The 17,433-nt window shown below is 35.1% G+C and overlaps 1 protein-coding gene across 7 annotated transcripts in view; it reads right to left on the minus strand.

The window, feature by feature from the left end:
• The window catches only part of LAMA2 (laminin subunit alpha 2), a 625,652-nt gene extending 609,263 nt beyond the window's left edge, over positions 1-16,389 (minus strand). For all 7 annotated transcript variants that reach the window (XM_074397494.1, XM_074397493.1, XM_074397490.1 and 4 more), the window contains exon 1: positions 16,171-16,389. In XM_074397494.1, coding sequence (XP_074253595.1) covers positions 16,171-16,288 — 118 coding nt within the window. In that variant the 5' untranslated portion in view covers positions 16,289-16,389. The remainder of the gene's footprint in view (positions 1-16,170) is intronic.
• Between the last annotated feature and the right edge of the window lie 1,044 nt (positions 16,390-17,433).

Below are 17,433 nucleotides of genomic sequence, written 5' to 3' on the forward strand. Positions count from 1 at the left end.
AAAAGGATCAGGGAAAAAGTACAAATAAAATGTTTTAAAAGGCAACACTCTTGGTCTGTCCAAAAAGACTTGCTTCTTCGTCCAATTTTTTGAGTGCCTACCATATGTCAGACTAGAAGTTAGGGATAAAGCAGTAGAAACAATGAAAGGCAAAAAGTTCCAGCATTATATAACATGCTTTATTAATTTCTAACTGTTAAAGAGCTAAAGATCTTAAAAGAGGAGTTAGTTGACAAAATACCCTTCTAGTTCTCTGTGGTAGCAATTGCTCTTGAGGCTTATCTGAAATATGATTGGATTGATCTTCTAACTCATTATACAACTGAAAATCATAAACAGGACAGATTCATTACATACAGGAATCCAGTTTTGACCTCCTCTATGAAATTATGTTCAGAAGAGCCTGAACACAGCCATGTGTTAATTCAAAAAAAAAAAAAATTTATGTATCCCCTCAGCTCTGGAGATGAAAGTCCTTTTACAACAGAGTCTATATTCCAATAGTTTGGGGAGACAAATGCCAAAGTAGAAAAATAAAAAAACAAGGGTATTCAAGGTAAACATTTAATTGTTCAAAGAAATTACAAGAGGGAGATTAGTGCATGACAAAAGCTAATTTAAAGTGGTCCTCTGGAAAGACCTGTCTAGGAAGTGACATTTGACATGAGATTGGAATATTGAGGAGACCGCCATCAGGGATCTAATGGAACAGTGTTCTAGACAGAGAAACAGTAAGGACAAAGGCCAGGAAATGGAAAAAAGTCTTTACTGTTGCTGTACTATAATAGAAAAAGAGAATAATTTGAAATCAGAGAAAAATGCAAGAGCTGTCATGAATAGGCCTAAAATCTAATGAATTTGGAATTTATTCTTCTTATAATAGAAGTGCATTAAAAGATTTTAAGCATAGTAAAGATCTCATATGACTTACTGTTTTCAGAGTTCACTCTGCCTGTTGCATGAAAACTGATTGTAAGATGGAAGAGGGAAGAGAAGGCAGAGCAGCTGGGAGGCTGCTGAAGTTGCACAGCTGAAAAAAGACAGCGCTGTGGTCTAGAAGGCAATAGGGACAAAAAGATGTGGACATTCTGGAATAAACCGGTGGTGTGGATGACAGACATGCTGATTGTTTCAATGTGGGAGGTGAAGGAAAGAGAGAAGTTAATGGTGACTTCTAGATGTCAAATTTGATTCAAGGGGTGGATGATGAGAACATTTTCTGAGCTGGGAAAAGCTGATGGGAGGAGTTGAGGAAATGCAGAGTACATATACTCATTCCTGGAACATGTTAGCTTTGAAGGACCTAAAAGACAACTAAGCGAAGACATCAAATAAGTAGGCAGTCTATTACTATCCATAAACAGGATAGTGGCAACTTAGACCAGCCTCTGACCACCTCTAATCACACTAAAACTATGGCCAATAAGCCTAGTTTCTAGATGTTTTAAATTAAAGCTCTGGTTGTCTATGCTGAAAATATCACTGATTGCAAAGTCTTTGAATGATGATTCCATCCTCTTCTGAAAACAAGTTAAACACTTAATTCCATTTAATCCTTAAAAAGGCACTAGTATTGTCATTCTTTTAGAGGTGAGGATTATCAAGTTTAAAGAAGTTACATAATTAACTCAACAACACTATTTGAAAAGCACTCAGGTGTGAATCTAGAACTCAAACTCTAGATGTCTAACTTCGAAAGTGCCTTACTGCTTTATGCCCACATGAGCTGGACCTCTGATGCAAAGTCACTACAGCTCCTGTTAACCAGTAACCTGACCAATAAGATTTCCATTGCAATCCTGGTTCATAAAGGCGGCCAACTGGATGATATTCTCTACTCTGGGAGTTACCACAAACAGAATTACAAGATAATTGATCAACAAACAGATAAGATACTCTCTCTTTTTGCTTATTTGTTGTGTTATGTAAAGAAAAGATATAACAATAAAACAGTCATTTTTGGAGCACTTCAGTTCCAACTGTGATTTGGGGGATACCGTGGGCCAATCAATGATTAAGTTAATAACTTTAACTGTCCTTTGACATCACTTGCCATATATCCATTAATTGACCAGGAAAAGTCCTGGGCCTTGATTACTTTTGCTTTAACACTTCACACAACAACAAAGGGGGGGAAATGTACACTCTTATCAATGAAGTTAACAATTCTAGGAGTGCTAAAAATTCTTATATGACTCAAAAAATTAAGGCATATCTGACACAGTTAAGAATTTATTCATTGCTATCTCCAAAGATTCTTTGGAAAAAAAAAATTCATAGACTCTTCTGATACATCAGGACATAGTGCTGAATCTAAATGGTAAATATTGTTTGATTGTTAATCTTTACATAGGAAACCTCAAAAAAAAGGGAAACACACTCACTTCTGCAGTATGTCGCTAAAGGAAGCCCTTAGTTACTAATTGCTGCTTTTTCAGTGTTGAGATCACCTGCTCAATCACCGGCCATGAAGTAGAACCACCTAGGTCCAAATCTTGGTCTCTACCAGTTCACTGGTTGGTTGACCTTTGGCAAGTTACTTAACATTTTTCATTTCAGTTTTCTCTTCTGTTAAATGAGATAAATAGTATCTACTTTTGATAAATTAAGGTATGAGACATGCTTTGAGCGGTGCTGGCCCATAGTTAAATATTCCATAGATGTGAACTAGTTTTATTTCACTATTTCTCACCAAGCAGATCTGAAAACTTAATACAGTCTTAAACTGTCAAGAAGGAAGGTCAGCAGATACATCAATTTGCATTCAAGTGAATAATAACAGCACAGCAAACATTTTAGAAAAGAATAGCGTGTGAGGGCAATGTTTTCTCCAAAGGAATAAATAACTAAAGATAAAATTTCATATTCTAGGTGAATGAGGAACTTTAGAATAATATTTTCTCAGCACCACTCAGGTAGCACCGCATCAGGAACCCTATAGATAGAATCAGTCACTAAATGTTGAATAAAAATGTTTTATCAAAGCTTGAGAAAGAGAATAAAGAGAATTGAAAGAGTATTTTTGCAGAATTTAAAAATATACCATTATTTACATATAAAGTATATCTATAGCTATGTACAAAACCAGTAAAGATGAGACACACCAATTAATTCTTTCTGTTACTGGGATGTATATGGTAGAAAAAAAAGATGCAAGGAGGATGAGGGCATGCTATTCAGCAGGACCAGGACATAGATTCCAAAATTATCTGTTCACTTTGTCTAACATTGAACACTTTCTAACAAAGAATTATATAAAAAGTGTTAAATACAAAATCTGACATAGGCAAAGCCAGTCTAATTTTTAAAGCTAAGTTACCCTAGATAAGGAGAGGGTATATTGGGCTGGAAACATATAAACCTCAAAAATTTAGTCATTTAAATTATGACACTAAGAAGTTCTGAGCTATTTGTCTACTTAATCTGGAAATATCTTACTACTCCTCATGTTCAGACCCATCAGTGTTTGATACGAAATGTATCTATACATCTGAAATCAAAGCAGTGTGAGGCTCTTGGAGAGTGAAAAAGGTTGTCAACGTATGGATCCTTGAGTCTCTGAACATCTCCCAACAAATACGAAAAGGAAACCAGATCCATCATTTGACATACATAATGGTATGAGATGGGCACAGAGAATAGAATTACATTTTAGATTCTCAACATTACAAAACCTTTTAAATGCTTTAGAAATCACAAAACCGCATGTTCTCACTCATAGGCGGGTGTTGATCAATGAGAACACATGGACACAGGGAGGGGAGCACTACACACTGGGGTCCGTTGGGGGGAAATGGGGGAGGGGCGGGGGGTGGGGAGGTGGGAAGAGATAGCATGGGGAGAAATGACAGATACAGGCGAGGGGACAGAAGGCAGAAAACCACACTGCCATGTGTGTACCTATGCAACAATCTTGCATGTTCTTCACATGTACCCCAAAACCTAAAATGCAATAAAAAAAAAAAAACTGAAAAAAAAAAAATAGAAATCACAAAACTTCAAAGGCTGGAAAGAAATGAAGGAAATTCCATATTTTGAGAAATATAATATCCAGCACTTCTAACAAGAATTCTTTCTATGAAAAGTACAAAGGACCCCTCCTGATGTGAGTTCAGGAAGCCAGTAAGAAATAAAAGTCTCCTCTTCTAGTATTCAGAATTCCAGATACTAGCATGTTTTTTCTATACTAACCCTCGCTCATGAATTCACTTTTTAAATCTATTAGGAACAACATAATATTTCCAACTTTGGGTAAGTACACTACCTCTACTCTAGTTAGGGCAAGTGAAAGGAAAGAAAGAAGGGCAGATGATATGGCAGAGATTTTGATTTCTCTATGTATCTCTGGCTGGTTTTAACTCTTCCTACTTTTCCCACAGAAGAAGCTCTTCTGGATTTCTTCCCCCTTAAAAAGAAATAGTATCACTGGCCTAGACTAGACCTGCGGTAAAAACTAAAGTGTTTTTGGCTTTTATGATTACAAAATTTATCTTCATATGGCTATAGATTTTGTAGAATTGGTGAAGAGGCAGGCAGCGAGGAACTTAACTACAGCCTAATCTTATAGAGCTCAGAGAAAGATCTGTGAATCCCTGAGAGTCCACAAGACATTATCCACAGGTACACAAGTTCAAGATCCTTTTAGTAACAAGATTTAATTATTATCTGTCTGTTGATTGTGTTGACATGTGCACTGATGGTGCAAATGTAATAGTGGCAGCAAACACTGATGGTGCATTAGCACAAATCAAGGCCAGGGTACTAAACCACGGTAGTGGTCAGTTTACTTTTCACCACCACACACTCCCAGAATCTTTTTAATATCAACTGTATACTGAAGCATGGTGGTTGATTTGAAGAAAAGCATTTGTACAATTGTTTTCAGTTGCAAGCTAAACTAGTCACTTTTTTCATGGAATTCTCTTCGTACTAGAAAAAGCATCTGACTATGATTTTTAAGACTCAGTTGTTTGATAGATGTTTTCTCAAGAATGAATAAAGTAACTGTATTTCGAAAAAAAAAACCATAAAATTTGTCAATAACTACACAAATTTACAAATAAAAATAAAAATTCTAAAAAACTTGTCTCTACCACTGTGAGATTAACAGCTTCTAATATTTCGGAAGTTTTCTGATGAGATCAATGGTGATATAAAAAATGTGATTTAAAAAATATTCTATAAGACAATCTGTCAACTGGTGGGTGACCTCCATAACTAGTAAATCATTGTCTTCCAAATGATCTATGAATGATGCTTTAACATCACACATGGGTAAAATTCTTTCCAAGTGCAAGATATGTCAGTGGATTTTAATATAAAAGAGTACAAACATATCATTGATACAGTTTCAGATACCACACTGCAGCCAATCTTTTGAAAACTACCACTTACTGAGTTTTGGTATGGAATCAAAGAATATTTACAGCTATCTTAAAAGGCACTGAATGACTCTTTTTTTTTCCAACAGCATATCTGTTTGTTGTCATATATTTCTTAATATGCTTAAACCACAATAATTTAAACTAAAATAACATGTAATAATTTGAATGCAGAGACAGAAATGAGAATCCAGTTCTATTCTATTAAGGCACAAATTGAAGAGTTTTATTTTGGATATAAAATTATTTTTCATATAGCTATGTTCTTTTTGTCAACATGCAATTTTTTATTACTATTATTTTAAATTAGTAAATGTTTTTAAATTTCCCAATTTTAATTTTAATACAATCAAATAGTAGATATAACATAAATCAAAGCTTCAATTATTTATCAGAGGTTAAAGGAATCTTGGCACAAAAGTTTTAGACCCCCTGGACTATTTTTGTGATAGCTTTATAATTTCACTAAATACTTAAGATTCGCTACTTGTTTGTAGGAAACTGATGTACAATTTTCAGATACCATATTTTCTTCTTATGTACTAGTATGTACATGTTTACTAAACAAATAATTTGTGCCATGTTTGAAAACTATGTGTCATGGGTCCTTGAAAATAGAAGAACTAAGTGTATTAATATATGGCATAATTAAAAAATTAATACATGTATGTATATTAATACATAACATTATTAATTAACATAAATGGTTAAGAACCACTGAGAAAAAATCAAAGAAAGGGGGTAAAGCAAAACTTTATAACCAATGATGTCTAAGGCCAACTCTGTCATTTATTATAATAATAAATAGTACTAACAATGGTATTTGTATGGTCTGCCTCATGTAACCCTTATAACAACTCCACAAAACAGATTTAAACATTATATTGTCATCTTTTAGATGGAGAATTGAGTTTCAGAATAGTTAAGTGACTTGTCCACATTTAAGGTAATCTGTTTAGGAAGGGCTAGAGGGAAATTTTATATTCTAGAGTTCCAGTGACTTTTTAAATGTATCAGAATGAAAAAATGAAAAGTTGCACTTATGTGTCAGGCAAGATTCAGACTTTCTGATGGTAAAAGGGCCTATAAGAAGTGTTTTGTCTGAAATTTTTTCAAAATCCAGTGTTTTCAAAATCCAAGTTTAGAAAAGCAGTTTTCTCTAGAGATTTGTTAGTGTTATATAATTATATAAGTTTTTTTTTGTGGTTTTGTTTATTTTAATAGCAGATTTAATACAAAATAGACACACTAAAAATTTAACACAAAAGTAGACACACTAAAAATTCTCCCTATCCAGAGTTGTATTAAATAATGTGTTCCAAGAATATTTTCTTTTTAACATTGTAATTAGGGAGAGTCCAAATAAAGACAATCTATACTGAGAACTCTTCCGCAATCCAATTAGACTTTCCTCAGAAGACCATGCTGAAATTAACTTACATTGTAAGTCGAAACATGCCAAATTGTCGTCTCTACCCAAGCAGGTATCAATGAAAACATACACTTCATAGGCTAAGAATAATAACTAACCTTTATAAAGTGCTTACTATGTGCCATATATTTATCTAAACACATTATGTATATTAAATAAGTTTTTAAAAAATAGTTTATCAGCACAATAAATACATACTCAACAATGAGAGATTCCTAGAGAAAAATGTTTATATCACATTTGAAGTATGAACAACCAAAAATTATTGCAAAAATTTCCATTATGTTGCCTGTTTTAAATCACTTCTCACACTGAGCTACTAATATAACTGCTAGCTAATTATAGGAACTTGTGTTTCTTCTTATCTCTGTTACTGACTTGCTGTGTAACCTTGACAGAATTATTCAATCTCTTGACAATGAGATAAATAGTTTGCCATCTATCATCTCTTAGGGCCTACTCAAAGAAATTTTTAGAATATTTTGCTGTTCTTCAGCAAAAGGGATATGCAAAGCAAATATCATATTTTAAGTTTTATGCTCATAAAATAAAGACGAAAGAAGAAAAGAGCGAATATTTACTGATTAGCTGCCAAGTATTTTCACATTTATTATTTAACTTAAACCTACTTTACAGATAGAAAATTTAACTCCCATTGACTCAGGCTTTGGATCTTAGTAAAGTGGTGACTTGGCTGTGAATTCAGTTCTAGCCTTCCCACAAGTCCATACATTTTCTATGATTCAAAGTTACCTCCAAAGCAGAGTACTGCATGTGGAAACTGAAGGTATAAAGAGGTACATATTAATAAGAGTTTTATTGTAGGCTAAGCTATAAAGTTGAGAATAAAGAAATACTGTAGCACAAATTCTAATTAGAACAGCATTCAAACATTTGTGTTTTCAAGAATATAAGCAAATGCCTTCCTTCACAAAGGGCCTCAGCTGAATTTGGTATATCACACGATGCTGGAGGAGAGTGTTTCTTTCAGCCAGAGAATGTCATATTAGGTTGTTAGGTTTAATTCATTTTTTGAAGCATTTTGAAAACGAACATTTGTTGAGGCCGTACTAGATATTTTGAGTTTTATATTCAGTGTTCTACATATGCCCCATGACAAAACAATGAGATGAGGTAGCTCCCTAAAACAGCAATTGCACTGCCTCACATTCTCTTTCAAACTTTCAGCCTCATCCAATAATTGAAAACTGCATAGGAGGCAATAAGCCAGGAAATTGTGTCAACTATAATATATAGGCATTCGAAAAAATACATTTGATGCAGCAAACTCTACTAACTCTATTTCTTCTATACAATAGGACCTTCTAAGTTACAAGAAACTCACAAAAGATAACAGTATAGCTACCAGATGGAAAATTAGATTGATCCATTCTTTGGTTCATAATAATTTGTCAAGGCAATTAGACTTTTCTAGAAATTCAATTTTTAGATTTTCTTATTCAAGGATTTTGATAAACAAAATTTAGTACTTTAAGAAAACTGAGATAAAACAGACAATATACTAAATATACGAATTAGGTCTTGTGAGTGCTAGGCTGTAAATGGTATATGTGCACTGGTGCTGTGATTATGTACACACACAAACACACCCTCTCAAAAATCTGAGAGATTAGAAAAATTTTGTCTAAGCTGAGTTCAACTTCAAATGGAAGTCATTAAATGCTTTTATGAAGGTGTTAAGGCTTTTCATCTTTTCAGAAGGAATTTTCAGATTAATCTGGCTCTGATTCTTAGATATATCTGTTTGGTTCTCGCTCTTTACATTCACTGACATTTACACATTGACTATTTTTAAAGAGTTCATTATGCAGTATAATAAATACCATTGTGTTTCTAGCTTGCTGATGTAACTTCTATAATTTCAGAAAAGCCAATAAAGAAAAATTAATATTTTCTTATAGCCCAGTGTCCAATAATCAAAATTCCAATAATATAAAGACTAAAATTTGATGAATGCCTTTTAATTAATGCATTGTTTTAGGTAATACATGTGTGTATATGGCTACATAGTAAAAAGCAGCATGTGTGTGTGTGTTTAAATGAAAAAGATCCTTTAAGATTACACATTTTTTGTTGTTGTTGTTCTTCCATAATACCAAATGAATCTCTGGTTTCAAATTAGACTAACATAATTCAGAAATGGGTATATATTTTTTTCTCAGGGTACTTTATAAAAGATAAATACATACAAGTCCAAAAGAGATGATAGCTTAGGATCCATAAAGTCAAGAGCAGGACCATAATCTAATTTCTAACTCTAAAACAAGCATTGGAATTTTTATTTGTCCTTGACACGTTGCTGGGCATATTTTCCTTTTACAAAATGAGGATAATTACATTAATCTGCTAAACAGCTCTGCTATGTAAGTAAATGTGTTAATGCTCACAATGCACTACATATTATTATGCCAATTTAAACCATCTGGCACTCAAGACTCAGCTAAATGAAGAGCCTTGGGGAGGTTCACAGTTCGGGGGTCAGCTGAGTGGACTACACATGCAGAGACATACTTAACATTACACAAGGTACATTTCCTAAGTGCCAGGCACTAAATAGCGCCTGAGGTTTTCATCATCAGGAATTTGCATAGATTAACTTGTTATTTAAACCAGATTAGGCATGTCACAGAGGCTGATGTTATGAATAATAACCCATTAATAGGCAATCCTGAATGATCTCTTTGTAAATGTCACGTGTCCAGATAAAAGCCAAATAGCATAAAGTTCCCATATTAAGATCCACACTCAAGATTACTTAGGAAAAAAATATTTCTAAAACCCATATTATACTTCTTTGACAAGCAAATGTCTTTAGTTTTAACTCACCCTGAAAGTATGTCTCAAATTTTCTTTAGATAGCAATTACCTGTGGCTTTTAATAAGGAAGACTTAATTAAAGTCTTGCCTTACTATCTTCCTAAATGGTATATTTGTTAGAATCATCTACTTTAATTATCATATTTTATTCACAGGAAGAATACTAAAGGAAAAGGAAAAAAAAGAAAGGATGGAAGGAAGGAAAGAATGGAGAAAGAGAAGGGAGGAAGAGAGAAGGAGGGAAAAGCAATATAATTTTTTTACCTTTTCATTCTAAATGACAGAATTAAATCAGGCCAAAATTGCATTACTATAGTCCAAAAGGTTACTGTAAAACTTAACAGTGATTCTTAAAGCAGTTAAAAAAAAAAAAAGGAAACAGACCACAGAATCAGTTTCTGACTATAAAAAGGTAACATTTCAAAGTTCATATCATAAAAGAAGTCACCAGATCAATGCAGCACCATGTCATTTTCAACAATTGTGTCTAAACTTTAGCTTTCGATATTGAAATAGATAATAAAAAAGGGAACTCCAAAGTACCTATATGTCCATGTGGCATTGTGAATAATTCATTTTTGTTTTAAAGTGCACACTATTTAAAATTACCCTTAAAAATCCATGACACATTTCTAAGTACACTGTAGCAAATTTTTTTAAAGCTGTGGAAGTTCCCTGCACAAGTTGTTTTTGAGGTCCTGATATATTTTGAGTAATGAAATAGCAATGAGTTGCCAAAGGGAAGAAAAGAAACCTTACAAAGATGCATCTGAGCTTCACCGTGATAAGATGGTTGAAGTGGAATGCTCTTGAATGTAGAATCACTTAAATGTGTTCTATCAATGGGATGTTTGGGACAAGAGATGAATCTAAAATAATTCTATGCTTGAACTGTTGATCTAGTCACATGGATTAATGCCTATTTGAGAAAAAAAACATAACTATGATTTTATTCACTGATTTTCCTCCATTAAAACTCACCAATGCCTCCCTATCTCACTCAAACTAAAAGGCAAAATCTTTACTGTTAAGGTCAACAGTGCTGTATGTTCCAGTTTCCCATTTCTCCTTTGAGCCTTCTCATCATGCTCCAAGCTTAGATCCTCACAGGCCTGCCCCCTGTACAGAGAGCACTCTTCCCCCTGATAACTGTATGAATCACTCCCATGCAACCTTCTAGTGTGTCCAAGTGAGATCCTCTCAAAGAGAGGTCAACCTTGACCAACTATTTAAAATAGGAATCAATCTTCCTCCATTCCTAGAACTTCTGACACCCTGCTGTATTTGTTTGTCCAGAGCATTTATCATCAACTACATTCTAGACAATATGGGTGTTTTTATGTTACTTCATTGTATATTCATCATAGTCCTGTCTCCTCATCTCCATCCCAACTAAATATTAGTTCCACAAGAGCAGGAATTTTTTTGTCTGTTTTACTCACTGTAAACATTCATTCATTTACCACATTCTGATGCCTATAGGCCCAACCCCACCAATTTCCTTCACAAATTCTGACCTCTAAATTCAGTCTTACCAATGAGAAAACCCTAGAATTAGTTTTATTTCTATCTGTTTGATATCTAAGCCTGGACAATCTGCTTTTATCTTTCTCTAAACTCTATCTTGTTTTCTCATTCATTGCAACAGAGCTTCTGCCTAAATTCCTGCTTAGCTATCGAGTTGCAAGTTTCAAGTTGCAAATATAAACAAATCCTAAAACCCAATCTTCTAGATTAAAAGTTAAACCACTTGTGCAATTATTTACAATAATTATTTACAATAATTTCTTCCTGATCTTTTTCACATGGTCTCTAGATGATAAATAAGGCCCTACTGCAAACTGGACAGATAATAAGTTGCAGCTCTTTTTAAATTTTTGTCTTGTTTTGCTTTTCTGAGATAGAGTCTCCCTCTGTTGCCCAGGCTGGAATGCAGTGACGTGATCGCAGCTCACTGCAACCTCTGCCTCCAGGATTCAAGTGATTCTCCTGCGTCAGCCTCCAGAGTAGCTGGGATTACAGGCATGTGCAGTCATGCTTGGCTAAGAGACGGGGTTCTTGCTATGTTGGCCAGGATGGTCTTGAAATCCTGACCTCAGGTGATCCACCCACCTAGGCATCCCAAAGTGCTGGGATTACAGGCATGAGCCACCATGCCCAGACCCCAGAATCTCTTGATACAGATTCAGTTCATTAGTTTGCATGAAATCCTAGATAGAAAAATCTTAAGACTAAGATAGACCAGAAATCTGTATACATTGATATGTGAAATACAACATAATATAAAATTTATGTCAATTTCATTAATTCTACCACATCTATAATATTCAGAGTTGAATATATTTATATAAATATTTTGAATACATTGAAATGCCATGCATTTTATCTGTTATGAATCATTTTACTAAACTGTTAGGTCAGTATACAGCAAACAAACCAAAAAGTTACATATGCAGCAAAGAAAAACATCAAAAAAAAGTTACTTCCAGGTTTATGGCCACTATGAATCCCTTGAAAATTTCTCAGGTAATTTATAAAGTATTCTTGCATGTTATAACACAAGATGTTTTAGAACTGTACAATTGACGATGATGTGGAAATTCCAAACTAAATTTTTAAGTATTCTTGCCAAATACATCTGAGGATTGTCTCAAACATGTTTTTATTTTAAATCCCAGAAGGAATTAAAACACACATTTTTATATATTTAACATTTTCTTCACATTTTAAAAATTCAGAAACTGAATACACATATGCACTCTAAAAACAATAGACTATAATATTAGAATCTTAGAAATGAAAAATGGCTAGACGGTTGATGAGTCTTAACTTCCTCTCAGTAGAGGCATTCCTTCATAAAGCATCCCTGACTAGTTGATCACTGCATTATCATTTCCAGAAGCAAAGTGCCCAAACACAATCTAACTATTTCTGAACAGCTCAAAATGGTGTAGGGAGGGAGTGAGGAGAAGAGCAGTCTTCTCCATTTCATAAAATTCAAACTGGTTGTGTGTCATGTTCTTCTATGGATCCACATTCAGGCTTTGAAATAGTCCCTCTTTCACATACGACTCTTCTAAAAATTTGAGGATATCTCTGATGATTGCCTTGATGATTGCCTTCCCTAAATTTGTCCTTGTTCAGATGGAAAAGCTTTACTTGGGACATTCCTCTTCTGAAAATCTTATCAGACTCTTAACCATTCTGCTCTCCCTTCTCTGAATCTACACCCATTTGTCAATGAAATACCCAAATGTGTGTTAACCAACAGACCCATGTGCTTCTCTGACTTTTGTATAAATGTGAGCCAACTTTTTGTTGCCATATCACACTATATGTTCATATTGAACTTGCTGCAATTGAGTGGCTTTTCTCTTCCTGCCTTTATATTCATTCCTAAACATATGAAGGATACAACTAATTTCCAGAGAAGACAAATGGAGTTTTTTTTAACATGTGGACAGGAATAATAAAACCAACTTCACGTAGGTTTCATTCATAGTTCAGGCTATAGAGACCTTTAAAATTTCTGAACTTGTTATTAACCAGCTTAGCCACTTGTATCAATTTTGGACCATTTGCAGTACTGATATGCTTGGATTCTATGTTTTCCATCAAGCCACTACCAAGATAGTTGAGCATAAGAAAATCTCTGTTGCACTGCTAGAGACTTCTTTCCAGGTTGTCCTTAATCCACCATGCAATATTCTTTGGAAACTATTTTTCAATCAGTTACAATTTACCTACCATTATGCTTCCATTTCCACATATTATTCACAAGAATATCAGAAAAAAAAAGCCACTGCCTTGCTGAAATGCAGAGTCATTTTGGTACATCATTCTCCTATTTTGTCCATGTTAAATATAGCTAAATAATTTCCTTGGAATATCATTCATGCTGAATCAATGCTATTCATACCACAATATAGTATGCTATAGAAACCACATAAGATTTCAAAGAAAAAGTAAAAAACAAAAACTCTGGTTATGTTTCTAACTCAATTATAACATCTAGAAATGATTGCTTCACATCAAAATTCTTAATAAATTATCATCAAATTATAAGGGGAAATAAAACTTCTACACAATTAGCACTTGACTAGAAAGGTCAGTGCTAGCATAATCGAAAACAGAAAAGTTGATGATAGCCAGGAAAACACTTCTCCAGTCAAACTCATATCCCATGATTTTCACAAAGGGCTTGCTTTAATTAAACAACACTGAAAAGGAAACATGGCCTAAAAAATAAATGGAAAAAAATCTTGGAGCCATTAAAAAGGGACTTCAGCACAAATAATACAAGAAGTGTTTTAGTTGTTGAAACTTAAGTTATTCTTACATAAACTTAAGTTACAACTACTGCAGGCCTAAGTTTTAAATTTGTCCTTTGAGAGTAATAGTATCAGAAGGCATATAAAGATCATATACATAAGGTATTTTTAAATCATAAAGCACTACTCAATTTTAAAGTTTCATGAATTTTACATGCTTTTAACATTAACAGGTTTAAATCATTTATCCTGAGCCAACCACCAAATATATTGTAAATGGTCTATAACAAAGACAATAATAGATACTAGAATGCAGGTTATAGCAGTTATAGTAGATGGTATGTTGTAGTTATTTTGAATAAAATTCTTTATTGTATATAGCATCTAAGCGGTATCTTAACAGAATGGCAGTAAAAACCCTTCCTCCTGAATTAACTTCATTTTGTGCCTGGGTCATAGAAATCAGAGTTAATATTACCTTAGCTTAAAAAGAGAGTAAATAAGAAGCGAGAGGAAAGAAGAGAGATTCTGTGTGTGCTCAGGATAATTCTCAGCAACAATTCACTTGATCCCTACTCTGCATGCTTTGAGTTTCTGCCCCATTCCAAGTGAACATAAGGGCTGGTGCCCCTGGTCCCTAATTTCTCCCAGCTGCCTTACATTATTAAAGTATTATGTCTTGTTAAAACACATCTTGTAATTGAGCAAAGTTTAATCGTTAAAAGTAGCATTTCAAAAAATCATTGGCCAGAGATACTCTCAAAATCACCATCTCATAAATTCTATTAATTAAGCCATATTGGTACCATTTTACCTCTCAGAAAAGCAAAAGCAAAAATAGAAGAAAAATAGTCATATAATGAATTCAACATCATTTTTATTCCAAGAATTTTAATCAGGGAGTTATTATTATAGAAGGAGCTTAGGATATCTCTTTACTTCTTAAAAAAAAAAGTACTGCTAAAAGTGCTAGGTTATAGGAACAAATATCAGAACTATTGACTTGGCTAGAAGTTAGCTAGAAGAAGGTTAAGTACATTTCGAAACTTTAGCAGATTCAGCCTCATTAAAATTTTTTAAAGCTTCTAACCTCCAGATTTTGTGCTCTGAATTAAACATTTTGATATTTAAAATCAAAGCAAAAATATTTCTTAAATTTTTTTTTGCTTTGATACAGGTTTTCCAACTTACAAAATTGTTTGCTGAAAAAATGTGTTACAAAGTATGTTTCAGAATACTACACAAATTTAAATTTTAAATTTCGTTTACAATTCATGATAATAAAATAACTCTTCAGAGACTCCCAAAAGTGTTCACTCCAAACTTTTGGGAGTCTCTGAAACTTTTGGGAGTCTATATAAAGTTTCTGAAACGTTAAACTGCTAAAATTTTGAAATATACTTATCCTTCTTCTAGTTAATGTCTAGCCAAGTCAGTAGTTCTGATATTTGTTCTTATAATCTAACATTTTTAGCAGTACTATACATATGCATTTATATATATACATAAACACTAAGCAGCTCTGAGGAGACTAAGTTATAAAGTTACATTAAATAGAGCCATCTTCCAAAGTCTCCCAAAGTGTATATCTAGTCACTGTAGCCCTAAAGTACACATGACATAAAAGTCTCCTCTGTATTTAGGCAAAAGGAGAAATTTCATGTTTTCCCTGCAATAAAATAGGATATGAAAATAAGATGTGGGTTTGAAAAAGGTGAGGCTGGAGGCACCATTGCCATGAAAGAAAAAACTACATAACTTCTTTAGAAATCCTGTCTTAAAAGTTGAAAACAAAGTTCTGCAAAACTAGTATATATATGTAATTGTTTTCTAAGATGTATCAGCTACCCTCCATAAAGTCCCACGATTAAGCACAGTTTGGGAAACCTTTCTCTGCAGAATTGGATCTGATTTGAATAAATTCTTTTTTTTTTTCAATTGGAAAATGTTTTCCTCTAGAAACGATTTCAGAAATCAATTTACAGTTTATATCCTGATAGCAAGACCTCTTCGAAATGAGTGAACAATGAAAAGCACTCCCCGTTCCTTTTGCAGGAGGTGGGTAATTCCCCTACACCGCACTCTCAGGGCTTTGAACTTGAACTTGCATCAAGTTCCTCCTGCCCCAAAGCGCACTCTTTGAAGGCGAAGCAAGACAGCGTCCCCAGACAACAACTCTCGGGAGAATGGAAGTGAGGAGTCTGGGTCCCGGCAAAGGATGCAACCCAAGCCCGTGCCTCGACTGTACCTCTTTGCTGATGTGCCTGTGGCTGCCGCGGCTGCTGCGGCCGCTGCGCCTGGCCGCCTCCGAGGCCCCCGGAGAGCAGCAGGAGGAGGAGGACCCCGGCGGCTCCTGGCATCGGCATCGTAGTGGCACCGATCGGCTCCACTTCTCGGGAGCCAGAGGAGTCGCTGCTGCCCGGTCCCCTGGCCCTGGCTTGTGAGCAGAGCGAGCAGCAGCTGCTGGGGAAGAGGAGGGGACAGCCCCCTCTGGCTTTGGCCGGGCCGCCGCCGGAGGGTGGGGGAGAAAAAGGACACTCCTCCACTCTCCCCCTCTCCCGGCCCGCGGTCCCAGCACGGCCCTCTATTAAAGGATCCTCCTTTCCTAGAGCGCTCCTTCCCTCTGAGACCGGAGCATTCCTAGCTTGACCTGGGATCTGAACTTCTTTTAAATTAAAGAAAGTAATTGATATGAAAGCACTTTGACATCTGTAAAATCCCTACACATGGAAAGCATTATTTTGGGAAAATGCAAACAACTAGGAACTTTTACCTCTTGAGAAAGGCCCGGCAAAACTGTGTGCGGCCACTGTGTGCTAGAAGATCTAAGACGTCCCCAAGGCCAGAGTGCCTGAGAAGTCACCAGCCCGGGGAAGGTAGCCTCTAGGGAGGTCACACTGCAGGCCGGGGAATTACTTCTAGGCAGGCTGTTGGCAGGGCAATAAAGGGAGTGCAAAATAAAACAGCCCCCCTGGAGCCCCTGAAATGTCCCTGAACAAAGTAATGGTTAGAATGAAGGCTTTCAGTTCAGTCAGGAGACATTTCCTTAATGGAAATAAAGGCCTTTGCAATGGTTTCCTTTCAGACTCACAATTTCATCTCTTCCAGTCCTGGTTTCCCCTCTTTAACTCAACAGAACTACTGCCATTCCTCGTTTTTGTTATTATTTGTTCGTTTTTTATGGCCTAGGTCAGTGGTTCTTAGAAGGTTTGAAACCTTATCCGTTTGAAACCTTAATGGATTTTGTAAGTCGCAGGATGTCTTTTGGTTTACTACGGGAAGAGTGGGTACTGTGGGCCTTAGTGTAGTGTGGGGTCAGGGTGCAAGCTGTCCCTTAGCGGTCTGGACAATCCTACAACATATTTTGTACTTGGACTTCTGAATGGGCCACTGGTCATGCATGTAGTAAACAAATGAAATCGAACAAAAGAACAAAACCTTGCGTTATGTTTGAAACCTAATTTAAGTTTATTTACACACCAAATTTTTGTTTGTTTTTGTTTTCCAGAAT

This window comes from Saimiri boliviensis, chromosome 4, assembly GCF_048565385.1.
Source record: "Saimiri boliviensis isolate mSaiBol1 chromosome 4, mSaiBol1.pri, whole genome shotgun sequence".
In the NCBI taxonomy this organism is placed as follows: domain Eukaryota; kingdom Metazoa; phylum Chordata; class Mammalia; order Primates; family Cebidae; genus Saimiri; species Saimiri boliviensis.